This window comes from Vicugna pacos, chromosome 32 (genome assembly GCF_048564905.1).
Source record: "Vicugna pacos chromosome 32, VicPac4, whole genome shotgun sequence".
In the NCBI taxonomy this organism is placed as follows: Eukaryota; Metazoa; Chordata; class Mammalia; order Artiodactyla; family Camelidae; genus Vicugna; species Vicugna pacos.
In genome coordinates, this window is record NC_133018.1 from 3523308 (window position 1) to 3548384 (window position 25077).

Here is a 25077-nt window from a genome sequence, read left to right on the forward strand (position 1 = left end):
GACCTCAGTTCTTCAGAGTGAAAACTGGTAACAACACCGAGGGGTGTTGTATGAGGGGTGGCCGTAGCTCGGGGCGGGGGGGGGGGGGCAGGGCGGCTGGAAGCATTGTACCCAGCAGGGCCACTGAGACGAGGGAGACCTAGGTGGTCCCCTCCTCCCTTGGGGTCTTAGTGTTCCCATCCAGGAAATGGGGTCAGGCAGCTGCTGTGGGCCACGAGGACCCCTCGCCTCTTTCACCTCCTAGTCTGTGCTCTGGGGCTGGGGTACCTGGGCGGAAGCTCCAAAGGGGTCCTGTCCTCTGCCTCACCAATGCCCTAGAGTCCCCTGTCCCTGCAGGCTCTGTCGCTGAGCTGTCTCGGCTGCCTGGCAGCTCTGGTGAAGGCAGCTCCCCATCCCAGAGGAGCTGGAGGTATCGACAGGGGGCTGCGAGGCGAGGGGTCCTGTGGATGACAGAGCCTAGGCCTTCACCTTCCAGAGGGTGACCGTGCTTGTCTCAGACCGTGAGTGAGTGCCCGACTGAGTGTCTCAGCTGGAGGTGCACTGGGGTGAGCCCTGGAGATGGATGGGGGGAGGGTCCCTGGGCAGGGAACTAGGGGTGCTGACTTGTGAGGGAAACTTGACCTTGCTGTAGCCCACAGGCCACACGTACCCTGCCTTGAGCTGATCTGACTGAGTCTGACTCTATTGGCGAGTTCCAGTGATTCTCTCTCCTTGGGAGCATCACTGGATGCTTTTTTGGTGCTCAGGCGGTGTCCTTTCCCAAAGACTCAGCTTCCCCGTGTCCCCTCCCCTCCATATAGGGTGATGGCACCTGCTCCATCCACACCCCACCATAGACTAACTCCGTCCCTGACCTGACTTCACGTGTCCAGACTCTTCATGCCTGAGGTCCCAAGTAGGGTCACACAACTGACCTTCTGCGTCTCAGCCTTCCCTGGGATCCCTCCTCCTCTCCTTGTTCCCCCAGAACTGTCCCATGTCCCTCTCACTGGCCCTTCTCCCTTCCCAGGGCACAAGGACTGCACCCAAGGGGCTGGCACCACACAACAATGCTCTGTTCTGGGTCACGGCTCCCACCAGCACTCAGAGCTCCCTGGTCCCTGGGGGACAGGTTGGGGGGACGTCAGGTACATGGAATCTCATGTCACCAACTGTCCCTTCCTGTAGTCACTGACCCTTAACCCAGAGGCACGGCCAGACACAGAGTGCACATCAGACATGTCAGATGATAAATGACAAGGTCTTTATTAAGGAGGAGCAGGAACAGGGCGGGATGAGACCCGCCTGGTCTGAGCTGACCTGGGCAGAGGCTCAGGGGTCCATGGAGAGTGGGGAGGGGGGTCTGGGTGAGGAAGCCCCCGAGGGTGGGGGCCCGGGGGCCTAACACTGGGAGGGGGACACCGTCTTCTCCACGGTGCCCGCCTCGTGCGTGACCTGACAGCTGTAGCTGCTGTGCGACTTCCACGTGCTGGGCGACAGGCTCAGGTAGCTGCTGGCCGCGTACTTGTTGTTGCTCTGCTTCGAGGGCTTGGTGGTCTCCACGCCCTGCGTGACGGTGGTGCCATCTTGCTTCCAGGCCACCGTCACGCTGCCCGGGTAGAAGTCACTGATCAGACACACCAGGGTGGCCTTGTTGGCGGTGAGCTCCTCAGAGGACGGCGGGAACAGAGTGACCGAGGGTGCGGCCTTGGGCTGACCTGCAAAGCGGGGGAGGGGCAGGAGGTCAGACGCCCGGTGCCTGTCCTGGGAGCTTCTGACCTGTGTCTCAAAGTGGGACAGGGGCTGCTGAGGACCCAGGAGGACCCCTAGTTCAGAGACCAAACTGAGTTTGAGGGTCCCTGCCAAGGAGGGTGGTCCTCCATCCTCTCCCCATTTCCTTAGGAAACCCTGAGCCTGAACACCTGCCATCGCTGTCCTGAGACCCCGTCTGGGCCCTGGTCTCCCACACAGACATCTGACCCTCACCCCCTGTCCTGCCTCCTCCTGAGCTTCGGAAGATGTCTTGAAAGTGGGTGACGTGAGCTCTCTGGCGTCCCGTGGAGCTGATCTCGGGACGTTTTGGACCCGATAGTCTTGCTCTTGGGACCTCGGCTGTTTTCCCAAAGGGGTCTGTTTTTACGCTAATCTGTCTCCCCTGCAGCCTGTCTGATAGGGTAGGAGCTTTGCTGATCAGAGAGCGTTCCTCTGCCGGTCCCCTTCTTAAGTGCCAAGTCCTTTTTGTCGTCCTCCCTGGCCAGCTGGTCGTATCAGCAGAGGCCCAGTGCTGGGAGTCTGCCTTTCTCACAGGAGGGTTCACGTGCAAGGGGCCCTGTGCTGCCGAGACCCAGGAGCCCAGCCAGCCCCTCAGAGCTGTCCTCTGAGGACAGCTTCCTGGGTTTCAGAGCCGTCTCCTCTCTCCTGATTTCCTTTGTGCAGCTCCCCTGAGGCCGAGGCCGGCGCAGGGCTCTGTCTGTGACAGCCCCACAGAGACCTGGCGGAGCCCTGCACCCCTGCGCGTCCCTGACCCTGGATCCCTAGACCCACAGCCCTGTGGCCGTTCCTGAACCTGTGACTTGTTCTCCAGCCTCGGCCCTGAGGGATCCGGGCCCCTCTCATGTCTCCACACGGTCCCCCCTCAGTTGTCTGTTCCCTCCTTCCCCTTGAGAAGGAGGCCCCGAGTACCCCCAGAGACAAAGCGGGTCCACCTGGAGCCCCGATGGGGCAGGACAGAGCGGAGCGAGTCTAAGGGCCAGCCTGGCCCTGGCAGACGGACAGAGGCAGCAGGTGATCCTTGGGTCAGAGGGGAAGGGCTGCTGCGAGCGCAGAGGTGAGCAGGAGGGTCTGACAGGCTGGGGAAGAGGTCGGGCCCCAGGGGCTGGGCTCCTGCTTGAAAGCCTGACCCGAGGCCGACACAAGGCCCAGAAAAGAGCAGAACAGCAGGAAATTGCCCAAAGTTTGGGGAGAGCCGGGAAATCGGGGGTGGGGGGAAGAGGAGACTCACCCAGGACGGTCAGATGGGTCCCTCCGCCGAACACAGCACACAGTGACACAGGCTTGAACAAAAACCCCTCCCTGGGACGCCCCTGCCCCACCCCCAGCCCCCCACCTGCAGCTGAGATGGAGGAAGTTGGGCCACTGCCCCAGGCTGGTGGCTGCTCTGCAGGGGTCCCCGTGCCTGCCCTGCCCATCCCAGGGGCAGAACGTGACAGGGACCCGGTGCCCAGCAGTCACACTCTTGGAAAGGCAGGATCCCAAAGGGGGTCGGCGTGTTGGACATGGTTTTCCCGTGAACCGCTGTCGCCCAGGAATGGGAAGGACACCACGGGAGGGCATTTGCCTCCCTAAGGAGTGGAGTTCTCTGGAAGGGCTGGGGCTTCTTTCCTACGTAGGGTTGACAGAATCCTGATCCCTTGGCGAGACCACAGACGGAGGGCAGGAGGTGATCTCGGGTGTCCCCAGGCCACCCACAGAAAGGGCAGGCTGCCCTGGAGTGAACTGACCGTAAGAGGCTTCGCTGTCACCCCAGCTGGGCTCCCTGGGTCTCGGCCCGACCTCCCTGGGGTTCTCCTGCATTGGATGGGCTTCTGTCGGGAGGCCTGGGCTGGTGCCAGTAGGGAAGGCCAGCCTGCACCTGCAGGGAGGACGCCACAGTTTCCCTGACACCCCTCAGCGTCTCATGTGATCTTTGTGTCTGGGAGCATTTGATTCAAAGGGGAGACATAAGTGAGCGCCTCCACTGTGTTCCCGAAATACCACCTCACTAGAGAGAATCCGGTCGATGGGAGAAACGGCCCATCCCAGGCCGGAGGCTGGAAAGGCACAAGATGGGCCCACAACAGACTGTCACAGCAGAAAGCAGGGGGGTGTGTGGCGGTCTCCCCAGCCGGTGCCCGAGGCCCTGGGGCTCCCCATGCAGGCTCCCGTGGGCACAGGTGGGGCACCGGGATCATCAAGGGAACAGCACGGGGAGCTGTATTCAGTACCATATAGTAACCTGTAAGGAGAGGAGCATGAAAGCAGATCTATGTGTGGATATGAGTGAGTGAAACATGCCGTGCACCAGAAATGGACTGAACATTGGGAACTGACTACACTTCACTAAAAAGTGTTTGAACGAAAATAGAAGCACAATGGATCCGAACACATCAAATCCATGTACCCTAGTGTTGGTTGTTAACTTTCAGAAGACGGCAGGGACCAGTCACCGTTTGGTAAACCGCTCCATTAAAGAAAGAGCAAACCCGGGGTGAGGGTATCGCTCAAGAGGTAGCGCCGTGCACGAGGCGCTGGGTTCAATCCCCAGTACCTCCTCTCCAAATAAATGAACCTAATTACCTCCCCCCAAGTTAAAAAAATTAAATAATACAGTTATAATTTAAAGAAAAGAAAAACAACAACAACAACAACAACAAAACCAGAACACCAAACGTATCTCTGTATTCACTGCAGCTGGACCTGACCCCAGAGCAGTAAAGAGCATCTGAAGGGCCTCCCTCTGTGGGCAAATGGCAGCCTCAGCGGAGGAAGGAGCGCAGAACCGGAACATTGCACCCGGCCTCCCATCCCACCTGATGGACCTGGAATTTGCGCGTCAAAGGAAGATAATTTTACTAAATGACCTGTGACCCCAGAAGGACACCTTGGATGGAAGCAGCCAACTGTCCTAGCAACGGTCTCGCCCAAAGGTCACACCTGACCCCGCTTCATCTTTTGCACCTCAGAACCATCTGCAGGCACACGAAGCAGAGAGAACCACTCAGGTACAGCCCAGGGAGGCCGGGGGCCGAACCCCGACCCTGGCGGAGTCCGGGAGCAGCAGCTGAGCTCCTGGAGCCCCCGCCCTGCAAGGAAAACTAGAGTGATTTGGAAGAGCCTGACGGAGCCACCAGGCCCACCACACATCGATCGCCGAGCCACACTCTTCCAACCCTCATAGAAAGGACCCGAAGAACCATAACATCACACAGCACCTAAAACACAACCAATTCCACACACTTGTGACGACTGCGAGGCATGTCACCTGAAAGCGATTTTGCTTTTGTTATTTTTTTGAGGGAGGAAGTAATTAGGTTTATTTATTTACTTACTTAGTGGAGGTACTAGGGGTGGAACCCACGACCTCCTGCGTACAGAGCTGCACTCTACCCATTGAGCTACGCCCTCCCCCCGATTGTTTTTGTGATACTAAGGAACTGAGGCCAATTTCTGTTTGGTTTTTATTTTTTACATTTTATGAAATAACCGAACACCAGTTTACTATTTCAAGTGTGAAAAGAACCTTCTTTTTCCCTGATATTCAGTTTATTTTTTACATTTTGTGCATGACTTTATACTTTACATATGCATTTCCTTTCTTACACATTTTATTTTATCTTTTTTGAGGGATGGTCAGTTTACAGTGCTGTGCCAATTTCTGGCGTCCAGCATAGTTTCAGTGCATATATTTGTTTTTATATTCTGTGTTTGGGTTTGATAATGATATTGAGGTGTATTTTTGGTCCTTTCCTTCCAGGGCACAAATGAAATATTTACAGAGAAAAGACATGACGTAGAATGTGCTGGAACGGCCTGCGTCAGGGAGGGTTTGCGCTGGTGTGGGGAGGTGAGGTCAGCATCAGTGGTGAATTGATGATTCTGGGGCCTGGTTGACCGGAACCCGGGGGTCATTTTACTCCTCTGTCTTCTCGTTTTGTGACCTCAGTTCTTCAGAGTGAAAACTGGTAACAACACCGAGGGGTGTTGTATGAGGGGTGGCCGTCGCTCGGGGCGGGGCGGCTGGAAGCATTGTACCCAGCAGGGCCACTGAGACGAGGGAGACCTAGGTGGTCCCCTCCTCCCTTGGGGTCTTAGTGTTCCCATCCAGGAAATGGGGTCAGGCAGCTGCTGTGGGCCACGAGGACCCCTCGCCTCTTTCACCTCCTAGTCTGTGCTCTGGGGCTGGGGTACCTGGGCGGAAGCTCCAAAGGGGTCCTGTCCTCTGCCTCACCAATGCCCTAGAGTCCCCTGTCCCTGCAGGCTCTGTCGCTGAGCTGTCTCGGCTGCCTGGCAGCTCTGGTGAAGGCAGCTCCCCATCCCAGAGGAGCTGGAGGTATCGACAGGGGGCTGCGAGGCGAGGGGTCCTGTGGATGACAGAGCCTAGGCCTTCACCTTCCAGAGGGTGACCGTGCTTGTCTCAGACCGTGAGTGAGTGCCCGAGTGAGTGTCTCAGCTGGAGGTGCACTGGGGTGAGCCCTGGAGATGGATGGGGGGAGGGTCCCTGGGCAGGGAACTAGGGGTGCTGACTTGTGAGGGAAACTTGACCTTGCTGTAGCCCACAGGCCACACGTACCCTGCCTTGAGCTGATCTGACTGAGTCTGACTCTATTGGCGAGTTCCAGTGATTCTCTCTCCTTGGGAGCATCACTGGATGCTTTTTTGGTGCTCAGGCGGTGTCCTTTCCCAAAGACTCAGCTTCCCCGTGTCCCCTCCCCTCCATATAGGGTGATGGCACCTGCTCCATCCACACCCCACCATAGACTAACTCCGTCCCTGACCTGACTTCACGTGTCCAGACTCTTCATGCCTGAGGTCCCAAGTAGGGTCACACAACTGACCTTCTGCGTCTCAGCCTTCCCTGGGATCCCTCCTCCTCTCCTTGTTCCCCCAGAACTGTCCCATGTCCCTCTCACTGGCCCTTCTCCCTTCCCAGGGCACAAGGACTGCACCCCAGGGGCTGGCACCGCACAACAATGCTCTGTTCTGGGTCACGGCTCCCACCAGCACTCAGAGCTCCCTGGTCCCTGGGGGACAGGTTGGGGGGACGTCAGGTACATGGAATCTCATGTCACCAACTGTCCCTTCCTGTAGTCACTGACCCTTAACCGAGAGGCATGGCCAGACACAGAGTGCACATCAGACATGTCAGATGATAAATGACAAGGTCTTTATTAAGGAGGAGCAGGAACAGGGCGGGATGAGACCCGCCTGGTCTGAGCTGACCTGGGCAGAGGCTCAGGGGTCCATGGAGAGTGGGGAGGGGGGTCTGGGTGAGGAAGCCCCCGAGGGTGGGGGCCCGGGGGCCTAACACTGGGAGGGGGACACCGTCTTCTCCACGGTGCCCGCCTCGTGCGTGACCTGACAGCTGTAGCTGCTGTGCGACTTCCACGTGCTGGGCGACAGGCTCAGGTAGCTGCTGGCCGCGTACTTGTTGTTGCTCTGCTTCGAGGGCTTGGTGGTCTCCACGCCCTGCGTGACGGTGGTGCCATCTTGCTTCCAGGCCACCGTCACGCTGCCCGGGTAGAAGTCACTGATCAGACACACCAGGGTGGCCTTGTTGGTGGTGAGCTCCTCAGAGGACGGCGGGAACAGAGTGACAAAGGGTGCGGACTTGGGCTGACCTGTGTGGTCAGAGGAGAGGGTGTGACATGCAGGTTGGAGTCCAAGGATGGGGCTCCCCTATCCATCACGGCCTCTGTGATGGTGCACTTGGTGGCCTTGTGTTCCTTCTCTGTCCCCTCTCTCACTCAGCCCTTGGAAGCCGACAGCCGTTCAGAAGCCGTTTGATGTCACTCTCCCAGGTGACCTGGCTGAGCCGTCCCATATGCAGCCTCCGTTTCCCCGTCTGTGACCAGGAAGCTCCCCTCCCTCCTCCTGGGCCCTGGAGTCTGAGTTTGGAATAGGTTCTTGACGTCCGGAGCCCTCAGCCCAGCATCAGGTCCCCAGCTTACTTCATTCTTCCGGAGCCCAGTTGCCTCCTAGGTGTACTGTGTTCCCCACTCAGGCTGCCAGGACAATCCTGAAGTCGTGCGGGGTGGCCCCGAGCCAAAGCCTGGTTCACGGTGGGTCCTGGAGCCTCTCCTCCCCGTCAGGCATCAGCTCTGCCCCAGCTGGGCCTCTGCTCTCCCGGCGAGGCCTGGGTCCTCCCCACCAAAGCTCCAGGCCCCTCCCCCCGTCTCCCCATCCCTGCTGCCCTGACTGCACGATCCTGATTTTATGGGGCAGCCGAGCAGCTCCGAGCCCCCCTTCCCTTCCTGTCTGTCATCTCCTGAGTGTACTGCGCCCTTTGAGGCAGGCAGGAGGCCGACCTGTGGGCAGGGGAGACACCTGGGCCCCTGGGGGTCAGGGATCCAGGGACAGAGGAGTCTTTGCCCCACGGATCCCTCTCCTTTCTGGCCACCATCCCGGGAGCGCCAGGCTGCTGGTCACCCCGCCCTATCTCACTTGTGTCTCTGTGTCCCTGTGTCCTCCTGGCCCAGCAGGGAACCCGAGAGCTTCAGCCCAGAGTGAGTGGGACCCCACTCTCCACCCTTCAAGGGCCTCCCTCGGGCTGCTTCTCTGTGTCCCTGGTGGCTGGAGTCACAGACCCCCAAACCCCAACCTCCTGTGTGGCCCTCCCAGGCTGGGCATCCAGCCCTCAGCCAGACCCCAGGGCTCGAGCACTGTCCCCAAGACCACCCCCGTGTCCTGCATCAGAACCGGCCTCGGTCCCTGGACTGGCCACGTCTGACTGTCAGACTCTGGAGGCGGCTGCCCCTGCTCTTGGGGTCCTTCTTGCTGGTCACCCCAAGCCCAACCCGCCTCCCCCAATCCCATGGAGAAAGATTGGGGTCGGCCCTTAAGGCTGGAAAGGCAGAGGGGGAGCAGCCCCAGAGAGAGAAAAGTGACTTTCCTGAGACAGCAGAGGGTGGGACAGGCTGGGAAAAGTGTGAGAGCCACTTACCTAGGACCGTGAGGTGGGTCCTGCTGCTGAAGTCATTCCACACTGATTGAGGCTCGGGCCAAAACCCGCTGGGCCAGCACCTGGGGACCGCCCCCCGGGGGCCGGGCTGCAGTGGTGACCTGCTGGGCGTGACGGGCACAGGGCTGCAGTGGGGGGGGGGGAGCTGTGTCATGGGGCGGGGGGAGGGAGCAGCCAGCCCCCTAGTGGCCAGGGCACCCTGGGTGAGCCCATGGCCCAGAGGCGTCTCTGTCCCCAGCCTCTTGTCTGAGGCAGAGGCCACCCATGCCTTGGAGTCACCCAGTGTGTCCCCCACCCCAGGCTGTCCTGGTCACCCCTGAATCCTCAGTGCTGATGGAGATGCTGAGGGCTGCGTGCCGGCAGGTGGCCATGTGATGCGGCAGTGAGTCCTGAGCTGGCTCGGACCTGCCCAACCTCTCCTGGCCTCATTTTAGGGCCTCTGAGTATTGCTCCCCAACAATTTCCCACAGTCCAGCCAGGTGGTTTCCTCCCTGGGCCTGTGGACACCAGGTCATTCCTGACTCCTGGTGCTCCATGTGGGGACGGCCCTGCCCCATTGTCTCCACCTGTTGAGACACAGTTCAGTTCCACCTCTTCCATGAAACATTCTTTGATCTCTCAGATCACTGTCTTTCTGATTTTCCATCCATCATCCATCTATCCATTCTCCCATCATCTATCACCCATCCATATATCCATCATTCATCTGTCCATCTGTCCATCTGTCCAACCATGGTTCCCAAGCATCCGTCTGCCAGGCATTGTTTTAGATGCTGGGACATAGTGGGAGGAGCTCCCTCCCTCTCACCCCCATTTCTCCCTGAAACTTCTCAGGTCAAGGACACCAAAGTCCCCAACCCAGTCAAGTCTGAGGTCCCTCCCCAGTCCCCTGTGCCCGACCACTCTCTCTACCTCTGACCCACACTGTGCTCTTTAACAACTGCTGGGGGGTCTTGCATCCCTATTTCCACTCCTGACATCTCTTTCTGGCTCTAGATTTACGCATATTCTGTCTCCTGAACGCATCTGAGCTTGAATGCCCTACAGACACGGCAAACTCAGCATTCCCCACCTGGACTCCGCACATTTCCCTGGAAGGCTTGCTCCCTCTCCGTGTCCTCATGTCAGTAGGTCTCTCCCCAAGCTGGAGGCCTGGAGCCATCCCCAAATGTTTTGCCCTCACTGAATCACCCTCTGTCTGAGCTGTCCAACCATAACACAATAATATCACTAAAATACTTAGAAAAAGGAAAAAAAAAACCACACTCTAGTTATGCTCTAAGAGCTTATGATGACAAGAATGTTACGCTTTGCCAAATCTGCTTTTCCCTCCCAACATAGTTTTCTAAGCTGGCAGGTAACCTGGGACCAGCACTTTTCACCTCAGCAGCAGGATGATTTTGTCACAGCTCTATTTAAGGTGGGCACGTAAGCTTTTTGACACAAAATGTACTAGAACAGCAGTATAAATGCAACCCTTGTTTCTGATGTAAAGAAAGCAAACTTCCAGCCTTGCATTAAGTTGATCATCTAAGGAAACTTCCTCAACATGATAAAGGATGTCTCCCAAAACTTACAGCCAAATTCCCGCATAAAGGTAGAACTGCTTTAAAGACCAAGGTTCCCACCCTGACTTTTCACTAGTCAAGATAGTCTACAGATTTGAACGAATGGGATGAGATGAGGGGGGATGAGTGTTAGGAATAACGAGATAAAATTATTCTTTGACGATGCTGGGTTAGTCTACTTAAATAAAGTAATCCCAAAACACTCCGCTGGAGGAGTACTGGAAATAATACAAGCGTTAACGAAAACGACCATGTGAGAACGACAAGGGAAAGTCAGGTTTCCTCCGACACGGGCGGTTACCACCCTGGATAGGAAAGTGGCGAAACACTGACAACTTCAATAAAAATTCTGTTAAAACCCCTAGAAATAAACTTAACACAAAACGAGCAAGATTCCCGTGGATAAAACATATGCACCCTGACTAACGGACACGATAGACAAAGACATCAATTCTCCTCAAAGGAACCCATCTACTCCATGAAATTACAACACAGCACCAAAGGGATAATTTGAAAAACTTAGTGAACTGACTCTAAGTCCAACAGAGGGAATAATGACAGAAAACCAATGCAAATATTTTGAGTGAGTCATAATGACAGAGTCGTTCTCTGCTAGGTACCCAAACACACTGTCAATCAAAAATCATTAAAACGGGGTGGAACGGACATGGGAACTGATCATTAGATCAGCAGAACCACAGAGAGGATGCGATACATCAGTGATTTAAGATTTGACAAAAATTGTGTTCATATTCAACAAATGTATGACAATTGGCTCTCCATTTGGAAAATATATAAGGTTATATTCCTGCGTACGCTAAAGTAAACTCCAGGCAGAGAGAAAACACACAGCAGAGCAATGAAGGCCCCTGAATGAAATAGAAAAGAAAATCGAAAGAAAGATGCCTTTCTTCTGTTTGCCACTGATCACAGAAACAGCCAACCTGACATGTGAAAATTCAAAAGGCTTTATGGTGAAGCACCTCAGCAAAAAAGCCATAAAACAGACCAGGGAAAGATACTTATGCCACACGTACTTACCGAGGGGTTGTATTCCAAATAGAGAAAGAGTTTCAATAGAACTTTAAGAGAATACAACCAACCGAATGAAAAAAACACAAATCAAAAACAAAAAAGAAAACCAAGCAAAATTATGACTGGTAAATTCACAGAATAAATAAAATCACTCAATAAAAATATGAAAGGATAATAAGTTTCATGAATGATCAAACAAATAAACAACAAACATATTTGTCCTCATTTTTGCTCATCAGATGCGCAAAATAACAAAAGGATCAGTCCTGCCACGTTGTCGGCAAGGATGGAGAGGAGCAGGCACCGTCATTCCCTCTAGTGAGTGGAAGCTGGACCAGACTTTTGGGAGGATCACTGGTGCCACGTGTGAACATTCCAAAGCCTGTTCTCTCTGACCCAGCAATCCCACTTTTAGGCATTGTTCCTATGGAGACACTTAAGTGCACTTCACACACGTGCACAGCATGTGCACGTGTGTGGCAGTTTCCACTGTAGCATCTCTTGTAATTGATATTTTTAAATGGAAACAACCTAAATGTCCATTACTTGGGGAATGACTAGAGACATGCTGGTTCACCCAAACTGTGAAGCCTGACAAAGCCATGATGAACTTTTTACGGACTGATGGGAAACATGTCAACAGATTGTTTGAAAAGCTAGTGCAGGCTACTGTACAGAATACGACTCCGTGTTGGAAAAATAAAATCCCAACACGGGTAGGATGTGGGGGATGGTAACAGCAAATGCAGTTTTTACATTATACACTTTTGTGCTTAAATCTTTGTTTGAAAGCACATACTACTCTTGCATTAAAAATTATTTCAGAAGAAAAAAATGAAATATATATTCTTGAGAACATTTTTGTAAGTATAGAATATTATAAAGCAAAAATTAACACTAGGTGGAATCCCACCAGGCAGAGACATGCCCCTGAAATTTTTGTATATTTTCTGACCGGCTTTTGAAAATGCACATGTACTTTAAAAACCCAATTTCAGAAACATAATTTTGAAGGTTTGTGTAAGAGTCCATGGGTATTTAGTCCCACCCTTCCTGCTGGATATTTGGGTTATTTCCATTTTCCTCCTGTCATTAATAATGTTGAGTTTCTGGTCTGGAAGCCTCTGGTTATATCTCTGTAAATTACACAATTTAAATAAATACGCTTTTTTAAAAAAATGACTTGCTGCATTTTGCAAAAAAGGGTGTATGTTTTAGACTTGTATAGACAGTCCAGGTCAGTGCCTGTTCCTCCCCGTCAGCCCTCGGGCACCGCCACTTCAAATCCACTTGCTGTTTCCATCGGAGATCTTGGTACCTGGTCACCGTGGACCAGCCACTCCTCCATCCTCTAATCTGGCCTCACACCAGTCTCCGATCTGCTGCCATTTTTCCAAAACATGAATATAATTTTGACAGTCCCCCACTTAAATCGCTCCATGACTCCTGGACCCCAGGATAAAAGACCCCCAGGTTCTGTGCCGATCTCCCCAGCTCCAGAAGCTCCCTGCCGGCCTGTGCAACCCAGTCTCCTCATCAGCCCATGCAGCTCCCTTCACCTGGAGCTCGCATCACAGGTCAGTGCCCTGGGTCTGTAAGACCAGTTCGGGCACCTCCTCCTGTCTTACTGTTCCGAAAATGGTCCATAGCTCCTGTGCCTGGACATGACCCCCTTGGGTCAGGCCTGGACCCAGGAAACATTTAGGAGCCGTACCGAGGAGCTGAGCTCCCTGGGGGAGACTGAGGCAAGCCCTGGCTCTCTTCTCTGGATGCCTTGAAGACCATCCCCTCTTTTGGATCATTTTCGTAAAACACAGGTCATGCTGGTGCCTGTTCAGTCCTGGCATTTCTTAAAGTCCTGGGACTGCGCCCATGTGCTGTGTGATGTTGGGCAGGTCACCTCTATCCCTGTCTGGAAGATGGGGAAGAAGGCAGGATCTGCCTTGTGGGGCCGCTGCCCCTAAAATGATCAGTGCCTGCTGGGGACCCCCTGGCCCTGCCTCCCTGCTTCTCCCCTGCTCAGAGGACTGGGGCGGGGCAAGTGAGGCACTGGGCTTGGGGGCCAAATTTAAGGGGTTCCCCCCAAACTCAGTCATTGAAATAAATAATCTTTCAAATCAATGGTAAAAAATAAAAATCAATGCAAACAAATCCACACTTGACAAAATGTCAACACTTTAAAGAAAGCCAGTGTCTGCTCAGGCCCCTCCTCTCCTGCTGATCTCCTTTCTCACCACTCTCCCCTCCAGCCTTCCATCCCTGGCTCCCATCAAAGGGAACCCCTCTCCCCCTGTATTACAACTCGCTTGGCCCCTTACCTGTATCTCCGGCGCTGCAGGCTGGATGAGCTCCGTGCAGAGGCCCCGCTCCCTGCGGTGCTGCCGATGGGGGCAGCCGGCCAGGGGCAACTGACAGGCCGGCAGTAGTAGAGGCCGGTGCTGCCTGGGGCCAGGGCTCTGACCCCTGGGGTCTTCACGGCCCAGCTGGCCTGTCGTGGGCCTCATTGGCCCTCAGGGTCAAAGGCAACTCCAGCCCACCTGGAGGGAGGCCAGCAAGTGCCCCTGGTTTCTCTTGCTGGCAGTGGCTGCCCCAGTGCGCCCCAGCCGCGTGGCCCCTCCTCTGCCTGAGCTTTTTCTGTCCCAGGCCCCCTCCAGGGCCCACAGCCCTTACTCTTGGGGTCCGCTCCCAGAGTGGCATCTGCTAACTGCTCCGCTGAGGTGGGGATCCAGGGCTCAACCTTCACACCAAAGCCAGCCCCCAGCACTGCCCCCCAGGCCCCAGGTTCCGCACACCTGCCCCGCTGACGTCTCTGTTCCGCTAGGGCGTCTCCAGCTGTGGAGCATCTCCCAGCGGCCCGGCCGGGCTGTGGAGGGCGGCCGAGTACTCAGCGGAACAGAGTTGCTGAGGCCTGAGATCAGCGGGCCGGGGCTTCTCTTCTGACCAGTCCCCTGGGCTGGGTCCCTGCAGCCTCCACTCCGGCCAGTAGAGACTGCCCTTCCTTGGCCGGGTTGGCCAAGCCTGGCCAGCAGCCCCTGGTCCTCAGCCAGTCAGGGGTTCTGTGGGGAGGGGTCCTCTACCGCTTATTCAAGGAGTGATGTTGAAAGCAGCCAGACCTAGGTCACCTCCGGGCCTCAGTTTCCTTATCTGTAAAATGGGGGCAGTTCCTTTGCTGCAGGGAGGCCATGAGGAATAAGGAGATCACATGTCTGCTCAGTTGGGGTCTGTTTTGAAGCCCAGGAATGCAATACGGGACACAGTGATGCAGTGATGAGAGGGTGCTGTTATCCAGCGCTGACAGTGGAGCCGACCGCCCGCTGAGCTGATTTTTCTCTTCTGTTGGCAGATGAGGACACTGATGTTCAAACAGACTCTGAACATTCTTGATGCCACACCGTCAAGAGGCTGGGCCCTTGCCAGGCTCCAGGGTGTGCTTTGAGCTTGTGGCCTCTGTCTGGGTGCCGGTGCTGTCACCCTGCTCGGGTAGGAGGGACTCAGGGCTGCAGGCTGCATGTTCCTGCTTGTCACGGCCTCTCGCTTTCCAGTTGCTTTTCATCCCCAGGAGCTCTAATACGTCCACTCGAGCCCAGCTGTGCGGCCCTCCTGGTTTTCCGTTCCAGCAACTCTGAAAGAGGCCCCCCTACCCCAGGCCTCCCAAAGTCACTTTCCTGGGTGGTTCCTTAAGAGTTGTCTGGCCCGTGTTGTGACTCTCCTGCTACAACTGGTCCAGCCCCTTTTGAGACACGGTCACAGGCCAACAGCCAGGACTTCAGTTCTCCCACAGGGATGAGGACCGCTGTCCTCGGGTCTCACAAGCAAAGGCACAGGTCCCCTCTTGTTTGGACCATCTTTTCAATGATGTCTGCGTTAATGAATGAAACTGGAAAGTAGAGGCAGTGTCTCCCTCTGGAGCGAAACACACCGGCCGGTATCCTGCAGGGAGGATGAAATCCCAGACCGTCCCCAGCTCTGGACACTGATGGTAGTGAGCGGGAGGGAGACCTGAAATCGATGGTGGTGATATCGTGGTCTGACCAAACTCATGGAGCAGCTTTGGAAGAACCCCAGGCTGCCAGGCCCCGAGCTGCGGCCCGGACTTCACAACAAAGGCAGATCCTTGGCCTTGGAGATGGGCTGGGTACTGAATGGTAATGTGGTGTGGGCGATGTAGCAGCCATCATGTAGGGTACAGGGGAGCCCCTGACCCAGTCCACTGTCTCCCCACTGTAGTGCTTGGCCCACTCCAGCCTCAGGCCTGGGCTCCTCACACCTTGGGGGCTGGGCAGGGTCCCTCCTCCCTCCCACTGCCTAAGGCACAGAAGCTATGTTTCCCCCCAGAACAGCCCCAGTTCTTGGGGAGAAAAAGGGGCTGTCCCTAAGCTCAGTGATTCCAGATACCCGCCCCACCCCCAACCCCACCACAGCCTCCGGCCAGCCACCACCGCAGACCACATCCTCCTGTGGTGGCTGTGGTCGGAAATCCGAGTCTGGCTGGACCCTGGGGCCCCTCGAGGGATGGGCTGGGCCTTCCCAGCTGGTGCAGGTGCAGCCCTGGATGCTCAGGGCTGCCCCAGCCTCTCCTGGACTGAGAATGTCTGAGGGCTGGATTCAGGCTCGGCCAGAGAGGTCCCAGTCCCGCTGTCCTGCTCGGCGGACCGCCTGCTCAGGGCCCCTGGCTCCTCTGTGCCCTGCCCCACCCACCCCCACCCACCTGGAGCAGAGAGGTGTGTCACGTCCAGTGTCTTCTACCCTGCTCCCCTGTCGGAGGGTGTCCCCTACCTCCTGCTGGTCAGCACTCCCTCGCCCCCTACTTGCTGTCCATCTCACAGGCCCCAGAGGCTCCTCCTGTGAGATGGAAGCATTTTTCTCAAAAGATATTGTATTGGCAAAGATGCACTAAGACGGACAGATATTTAAAATTCCCCCAACCTTTTAAAATTTATCTTCTTACGTAAAGGAGACTCTTAAGTGAAGGAGGAACAGATTCAACCACTAAGTTCTGCTCAAGCCTTTTTGGTGTTTATCCCCGATACTGAGGGCGGAGATGACCAATGGCTGTGGTGCACCCCTCTGCAGGGGGTTTTCTGAAGACCTGAGTCTGGGGTGCAGCCGGCTTGCGACAGGCTTGCTGGGGAGCGTGCTTGTGACCAGCGCCCGAGGGAGGCATTTAGGAGCTGCCCTGCTCTGCCCCTGCCGAGGGCTCCTGGGGCAGGTCCTAGATTCTGTGCCCTGGTGTCCCCAGGGTCAGCTCAGGGCCAGGGATAGTCCTGCGTGCTTGAGAAAGGTTTCAGGATGACAGCGACTCAGCGGGAACAGTGCTGCAGCAGAGAATGATGTCCCGGGACCAGGGCTAGAGAAACAGGCAAATTCGACCAGAACCAGGTCTGAGAGACACGCAGCCATAATTTTATTTGAACGTTAAAGGTAACAGTGGAGGAAGAAGATTTTATGTTGGGGTGATAACCCTCACACACACACGCTGAAGACCCGCCTGTAGGGACAGAGAGCAGACCAGCAGTCCCAGAGGCGGGGCCGGAGGAAGGGCCGCCCCCAGAGGCGCCTGGGGCAGCTGTGGGAATGACTGAGCTGCTGGCTGCTGCGGTGGCGGGACGCTTACATCTCTATATGCATTTATACATACTCATAAAGAGTTTCTAAAAATTGTGATGCTTAGTGTATGTAAATTATAACTTAAAAAAGAAGAAACAGTGGAAGAAGATTCCCAAGAGTCTCGCTGAGAGACTGTGAACAGCAAGTCCAGAGAGAGCAGACGGTGCCCTCCCCAGAACAGGGAGGGATGGAGGGAGCAGGTGTGGGCACAGATGGATCCTGGCCATCGGGCTGTCCCCGCCAGCCCACCCTGACCGTCCCTCTCTGTCCAAGGCTCTGTATTGGCAGCCCCCTCCCTGGCTGGTCACCATCTAAGCACACAGGGAATAATCTTCACTGGCCCCCCTTTTCCATCCCTGTCCTCACACCCTGTGGTCTGTCCCTCTGTCTGGCCATCAGATGCTCTGGTCGACTTTCTTCCATTTCTTAGCAGCAGAGTCCCCTGGGGTGTGGAAATGCTGGGACCCTCATTGGGGTGGGTTTGTCCCTGCAGTTTTCCTGGCTGCTTCCCTCCAGTGTAAGGGGGCAGGACCTGCCCCACGAGAGGACCTGCAGGGGCATGTTTGGGACAAAGTCACTGCAAACCCTCGGAGAGAACAACCGTTTCCTGGAGTGGGGGGATGAGATGGGATGGCCCTGTGTCCCCTGAGAGTGGAGCCAGACTCAGGTGAGAGAGGTCCCTGCTGGACTGAACCCCGGAATCCTCTCTACTCCTGCTCCCCTACGCCAGCAACCATCCTTCCCCGGGAGACCAGCCATCCCTCCCCTCCTGCCCTCGTGGACTCATCCAGGCCACAGGCAGCTCCTGGACTCTCTCTGTCAGCCCCCATCACTGGGGGCCTGGCTGAGGTTCAGGATCCAGCCCTAAAATCCCACCTGACCCCAATCAGGTCAGGGCCAAGGATCAGGGTTATTGGTCAACACAGCTGCTGCTCTTGGACTCAGTGGTCTGGGTGTGTGTGAAAGGTGCTGGCTATTCCATGGCTCAGAAAAGTGGGCAGATTCTGGGGTCTAAAGCTGGATAATCTGATGACCATTTTAAGGAAATACTGAGGTAATTGCCACTGGTCAGTTGTGTCCCTCTGACTGTCCTTCCATTCAGGACCTCTGTCCCCTATTCATGGCCTGTTCAGACAAGCCCAGAACACACTGGTCCAGCCAGGCCATGTTTCACTCCTGATCCACCGTGTGCAGAACTGCCTGGAGGGTGGGGGGAGGGCAGCCTGGGAGCTCAGATCTGGAGGAACCAGGCCAGACCTGTCACTGCTTTGTCCACAGGCCTCCTGGGGCTGGAGGAGAGGGTGACACAGATGGAGGGGGTTTGTGTCCCACTTCCCCATCTGCCTGTGTCACTGTGAGCATTGTAACCACTGCTGTCTGATGACTGACAGTAATAGTCGGCCTCATCCTCGGCCTGGGCCCCGCTGATGGTCAGGGTGGCTGTGCCCCCCAATCTGGAGCCAGAGAACCGCTCAGGGATCCCTGAGGGCCTGATGTCATCACCATAGATGACCTGCACACGGGCCTGGCCTGGCTTCTGCTGGTACCAGTTAGCACCATATCTTTCTAAGCTGTCTCCTCGGCAGGTGATCCTGGCCGTCTGTCCCAAGGACACGGACACTGCGGAGGGCTGAGTCAGTGCAGAAGAGGCCACAGAAGCTGCAGGAGAGGAGAGGAGAGTGAGGGTGGAGACCAGGGCCTCATTCCCTAGGACCATGCACCCCACAGCATCCCCTGTGCTGAGTTGATGTTCAGGGCCAGGCTGATCCCTGGGTACCCTGGGGGCTGAGCCCTGGAGGCAGCACCTGTGCAGAGAGAGAGGAGGGGGAGCAGGAGAGGGGTCCAGGCCATGGTGGAGGCGCCCTGAGCTCTGGCTCTCAGACCTGACAGCAGTGCAGGGCACACCAGGTCCTCTCTTATTCCCTCCTTGAATTCTGTGGTTAGTGAGTGGTTAGTGTTTATGCAAATGTCCTTCTCCTCTGGGGCTGAATTTGATCCAAAGCTGCTGTGGGCTCAGGACCTGTGACTCAGGAGGACAGACTTGTTCTCCCATTTCCTCCAAGCAGCTCCAGGGCAGGGAGTCTGCCCTGCCCTCCGATCTTTACTTTGGAGGATTCCTGGAATCACTGCTGAAGTTAGGGATCTGGTGCGTTAACTGTCATCTGCAGATGGTACAAGGCCCATTAGTGTAACATGTTTACTGGACATTTATTGATCTAAGTATAATTGCCAATACTTCCTGAACACAACTTTTTCCCTGTGTGGTCTCCATCCACCAAATCAGACATCAGCTCTCATGCCAGGCAGGGGTGTGCCTGGAGGAAAGTTCTGGTTCTTCTTTTCCAAACAGTCCACACAGGACGTGTTTATATCTTCTGTGCAGTCTCTAGGATTCTGTGCGTAGCAGGAGTTCTTGTGCCCCTTGCCCAGGTTGTCACATGCTAATTTAAATATTCTCCTGGGACATGGTCTTCCCCTGGGAAGGTCACTATCTTTGCAGGTCACCCAGATCCTCTTTCATTGCACCTCTAAGAGTTTGGACACTGGCTTGTTGAGTGAAGCCAGGTATTGTGAGGCTGTCAGGATGTTCTTTCTTTCCATGATGGAGAGACACATTCAGCCAACGAATGATCAGTCGGTGACTGTCCAGACACCAACCCAGTTCCTCCCCGGACGTGGTTTCAGATAAAGACAAAGCCTTTGGTATAACTGGGTGTCTACTGTGCGGTTGGGGAGGTACGTGGAAACAGAACAGGTGCTCTTGATGGCGACTGTGATTTACAGCACCCACACCTGGTAAAGCGTGATACTGGTGACCGGGTTAAGGTCAGCACTTTGGATAGAGAAGCGGTTGTTTGCCAGTTTCTTACGCACAGCTCCCCACCGCAGGCGACCTGCCTTCAATGTACCTGCTCATCGCAGGCTGACCTGTGGAGCTTTCATTCTCTGTCCTGCTTTCCCCACGGGCATCGTCCCCACTGCGTGGTGGCATCACTGGGTCTCCTCCAGCCTTACCTCTCCTCTTCTCCATCACTTCCGTGATAGGCTGCCCTCAGGCAAATCCCCCACCCAGCTTCCTGCTTGCCCCCAGGGCTGAGTCCCAGCGGGGGGGGGGGAGCACCTGCCAGATGAAGGGTGTGTGGAAGCGTGGGGGTGCTGAGGGCTTTATTTCTGTGTCCCTTCTTCTGTCGCCCCCCTCCCTGGGTGTGTGGTTCATCCCAGCTGCTGAGGGCTGCACGGTGACACTGATGGGAAGTGCAAACGGTGTCCCTTGAAAAGAGTCACAGCTGGGCCAGTTCCCCACAGACTCTGACATGGTCCCACAGCGCCCCCTGCTTCTCGCATGTCTCCTTTCTCCAAAGAGATTTCAGGCCTGAAGGACTCATCTTTGGGCCTCTGACTGACTCCCTTGCTCCTTTCTTGAAAACCTCTAAGTGAAATATCTCAAGTTTACACTCTACCTGAGCTTAGAAGTTCTCATGTCCAGCCAGTACCTCACTATCAAATACTGTCCGTATCTTCTGGCACATTCTGACACAAAGGGAAAGCGTGTGGTCACTTGGAGACTCCCTTTTGGATTCACCCCAAAGTCTGGTTACTTATGGACGTGAGGATTCAGGGGGCCTGGGACTCCTTGCTCTGGGCTGGATGTCTATTTACTAAGTCTTTTCCAATTCCTTGGGGGAGGGACCGAGGGAAGACAGAGTGAGGGGATGTGACCCTCCTCCACGGGGCTGGGTTGGGTATTTCAGACGTGTTGATGTGATTAGCTGGTGGCCCTCACATTGTAACACGTGTCTGCCAGCTGCAGGGATTTGGGCGGCTGAGATATCAATAAACGTCTGGAGATTATTTGCCTCTATGAAATTTGAACCATAAATGGAGCCCAGGGACTCCCTGAGAAGTGCGGGTGACTTCCAGTCACGTGATAAGGAGATGAGAGAGGAAGGAAAAGAAAGCTCTTTGCTTAATATGTGAACACAGAGACACACACACACACACAATTGAAACAAAGTAAAGAGGAGACACCCCAGACGCCTGCAGCATTCACGTCCGTGGCTGGTCCCGCAGGCACAGCTGGGAGCCACAGCCCCCTCCTGCTGCTGCTCAGACTCTGTTCCCTTCGCCTTCCGCAAGCGTCTCAGCTCCTCATGGTTCTTGACCTTGGGGTGGGGGTGGTGACTCATGCTTTCATTCCCTAAGGGTCTGGGCTATGAGCAGATCTGTTTGGACTGTCGGGTCAGTCTTGGTTTGTGGTGCCCCCGTTGCTGAGTCCTTGCATAATTTCTGGCCTGGTCACCATTGACACCTGTTCATGAGGCCGTGGGATGAAGAGACAGGAGGCTGGGGAAAGATGCTGTCTGGGACTTGCAGACTGAGTCATTCTAGCCCCTTGATTACAAGTCCTCCTCTGCTGAAGTCAAACACAGCGTTCACAGTGGACAAAATATCTTCTTTTTTTTTTTGCCTGGAGAGGTCTACCCACATACCTCTCACTGAATTAATTTTTTGACCAACTTTCCTATCATGTTTCTTCCAAGTCCCTGACCATCCAGCTAAACCCATGAATAAATGTATAATTGCATGCTCTGCCATTTCTCCTTCCAAAAGTTGCAACCAGGTGCACTGCCGGAAGTGCTGCCCACGGAGGGTGTCCTCTCACTGTGTCCCTGGAGGACGCCCCGAGCGGGGCCGCAGCAGCGCGGCCGCCCACCTGTGCTGCGCTCTTTGCCGGGGGTGCAGTGGTTCAGATGGCACCCAGTTCATGGCGGACATTTCGGGACACATGGTAACTATATTCTGGAACTGGAGAAATGACCATAGGATGGATTCAGGGACCCACTCGAGCCACTTTGAGACAGATCTGAGATAAAACACCATTCACTGTTCAGCTGATCTCCAGAAACCCTGACTCACTGGAGGGCCACGGTGAGGTCTGCGGGTCCCAAAACCAATGTGAGTTCACAACTGCGTTCAGTAGTCCCTGAAAAGTCTGATTATTTCCTTTTCCCCAAAGCACAGTTTCCCCGATAAAGGCTATTTGTGCCTTTGGGGAAGCCTGGGAGAGAGACCAACAGTATGAATTCTCAGTGATGCACCGGAGTTCCTCCTCCAGGGGACGAAGCCTCCCTTTCCTTCATGGGGGTCTGGGTTTGTAAACTGGCTCCAGGCTCGGAGTCCACTGACTGAGGGGCTGTGACTCGCTTTGTGATTTGAGTTAAACTTTTGCTCACTGGACCTACACGTGTTTTCCTTATAAGCCCAAGTAAGTATTCAGCCCGCTTCCTGCCTATTTCACCCCTAGGAACACGTCAATCAGCAAGCCAGGGTCACTGCTCTGTGCCCGTCAGACTGCTCTGATGGCCACTGTGACTCTGCTGGCCATGACCATAACCCTGCACTTGGGAGGGGAGGGGCCCCCCGGAGAGGGCTAGAGAACCCTGAAAGCCAGTGATTTAATTCAGTTTGAGTCCAGAGGCCTGTGACTTGAGGGCCAGTGATGTAAGTTCTGGTCTGAGTTCAGCATCTGAAGACCCAGCAGTGCCAGTGCCCCAGGTCAGGAGAGGACGACGTCTCTGATGACGTGGAGGGAGCACACGCCCCTTCCCCACCTTTTTGTTCTATTCACTCAGGGACCCTTCCCACCGCCTTTGGAACCAGTGATCTTCTTGACTCAGTCGATGGATTCCAGTGCTAATCTCCTCTGGACACAGCCTCACAGACACATCGAGCCATGGTGTTTTCACAGCAGCACGGGCACCTCTTACCCACAGCAGGAAGACATGGACCATTAACCATCACACTGCTGATGAAGACCTGGAAACAGTGGCCCATTTGGGACACATTTCTCCAGGGAAGAGGAAGCGATTAGTCTCCCAAGGGAATGATGCAGGGTGCATGTTTCCTTCACCTTCACTGCGCGAGGAGAGAGATGTCCAGACATTTCATGGCCGAGCTGCATAAGCCTGCTGCTCAGGGCGTGGAAGCATCTGTTGAGCAAGGAGAGAGCCTGTGAGCTCAGAGAATGTTTTGGTCTCACTTCGCCATGAACGTGGACCAGTGTGTGGAGTGCCACCACTTCTATATGAGGCACAGTAATAATCAGCCTCGTCCACAGACTGGAGCCCAGAGATGGTCATGGAGGCCGTGTTGCCAGACTTGGAGCCAGAGACGCGATCAGGGATCCCTGAGGCTCGTTTATTGACCTGATAAATCAGGCATTTGGGGGCTGTTCCTGGGAGCTGCTGGTACCAGGAGACATAGTTTCCAGACCCAACATCACTGCTGGTTCCTGCACAGGAGATGGTGACTGTCTTTCCCAGAGTCCCAGACACCGATGGAGGCTGAGTCAGGGCAGACTGTGCCCAGGACCCTGAAAAGAGCATAAACACATTCAGGTCAGTTCAGGCCTGGTCGCCAAGTCACCCTGAGGACAGAGACACAAAGGATCAGCCAGATGTCCCCGTGTCCCTTCCCTGGAGCCTCACCTGTGCCCTGAGTGAGGAGGGTGACAAGGAGCAGAGCCCAGGCCATGGTGGAGATGCCCCAGAGCGCTGCCTTCTGAGCCCCCAACCCTGCGCCTGGTCCCCCAGACCTCTCTTATCCTCTCCCCCTGCTGCAGAGGAGGGCGGGGCCTCCATGCAAATCTGCTCCTGCCCCTGATTCCCCCACCCCTAACCTGGCCCTGGCCACTAGATTCTCTACATCCCTGGAAGGTTATGTTGATCAGGGGATTAAAGTCTTTGACCCGTAGATGTCGTGTAAATAAGAAACATGAATTGTATTTAGCTGGTTTGCAGGGGAGAAAAAGTCCAGCTGTGGCCCTGCTTACCGTGTTTCTGGACCTTCTATGTCCCTGCTGGGATGGGACTGTGTCTCTGGGACCCTTTGTGCAGGGGACACTCTGCAGTGCCCTCTGCTGGATGCTCACTCCGCAGAGTCTGTACTCTGGTAAAGGAAGTGCCCATCTCAGGGAAACACCTGCTGTTTGCTGGGTTCTGGGTGGCAGCCTGCTCACCTCCCCACCCCCACCCCTTCGTTCTGGAGCATCTGCCACATCAAATCCATGAGCAGATCACTGACCCCCAGGCCACCCCCACAGGTGCCACTGAGCACCAGGTGCACACGTGTGAGGCCTCCCAGGAGGAACAGGGGACCCCAGGCAGGAGCTACATCCTGACTCCGAGCTTGCTCTCCCAGTTCTGCCCTTTGCCCTCTGCGCAGGGCACTGTCTTTTTCCTCTTTTGATTCTCACAGGCGACATGAGATCCACAAGCCCACTAGCCAGTGTCCTGACCTCACAGGAGATGAATGAGAGGAGAGAGCAGCTGGGAGAAAGGGCTGTTTCTGCGCCCACAGCTGTGACATTTATTATGCAAGTGATGGTCAAGGATTTCATCTCATTTCATTGTTGTGTTATTGCTCTGGTCACAAGATGTGATTTTGCTGCTTGTACGCTCCACCTTCCCACGTCCCCAGGTCAAGACAGAAGTGCCCTCCGAACCCAGGAACACTGAAGACCACTGGGAAATATTTCCTCCGGTTCTTCTCCTTCAGGGCTTTAAAACTCAGGCTCATCTTTCCCATTTTCCTCCCACAGTTGTTCTGACTCCTTCAGTTTTACCAAATTTAAAACTGTACTATTGCATCTTGATTTCACATAACATGTAGTAAATACACATTTTTTTTCTCCCACCAAATGCACCTATAAAACCCAGACAGAAGTCATGGAGGAGCTACTTGGGTACCGAGAAAAGGTATCATCAGAGGAGACTGGGGAAGACGCCGGGACTGGAAGGTCATTGAACTCAGGTTGGGTGAAATTCCATTTTTCCCTGGAATCAGGCAGCCTGAGGGTGGAAGGGCTCCAGCCTGAGACAGAAGAGCTGCTTGACAGCTTCCCTTGATGTGGGCAAGGCGAGAAGGAGAGCTCCAGTGTCAGAGCCACTGCGGGACACTCACAGGTCCCTGTCCCCAGCTGGGCAGCAGTGCTGCTGGAGGCAGAAGGACCATTCCCTATGATTTAGAAGCTGTCTTCCCACCCAGGGGATGAGCATCCCCCTTGCTTCTGTCCTCTCTGTCCTCCTGCTCCTTGACATGGACACAGGTCTGTCACAGGAAGAGGACAAGAGATTAGGGGAACTAATGTCACAGTTTCTGATCCGGAGGACA

The 25077-nt window shown here is 55.1% G+C and overlaps 2 protein-coding genes across 2 annotated transcripts; both read right to left on the minus strand.

The window, feature by feature from the left end:
- Nucleotides 1–1224: 1224 nt before the first annotated feature.
- LOC102539279 (immunoglobulin lambda-1 light chain-like) lies at nt 1225–23439 on the minus strand. Its single transcript, XM_072952918.1, has 5 exons — nt 23394–23439; nt 22993–23278; nt 4315–4324; nt 2981–3032; nt 1225–1697 (listed from the first exon to the last, which is right to left on the minus strand). The coding sequence occupies exons 1-5, from the start codon at nt 23437–23439 to the stop codon at nt 1381–1383; spliced, it is 711 nt and encodes a 236-aa protein (XP_072809019.1). The 3' UTR covers nt 1225–1380.
- On the minus strand, nt 6883–21092 carry LOC140690942 (immunoglobulin lambda-1 light chain-like). The gene is made up of 5 exons (XM_072953227.1): nt 20957–21092; nt 18295–18564; nt 13617–13797; nt 8678–8799; nt 6883–7355 (listed from the first exon to the last, which is right to left on the minus strand). Exons 1-5 carry the CDS (start codon nt 21090–21092, stop codon nt 7039–7041), a joined length of 1026 nt encoding a protein of 341 aa, XP_072809328.1. The 3' UTR covers nt 6883–7038.
- Nucleotides 23440–25077: the final 1638 nt, after the last annotated feature.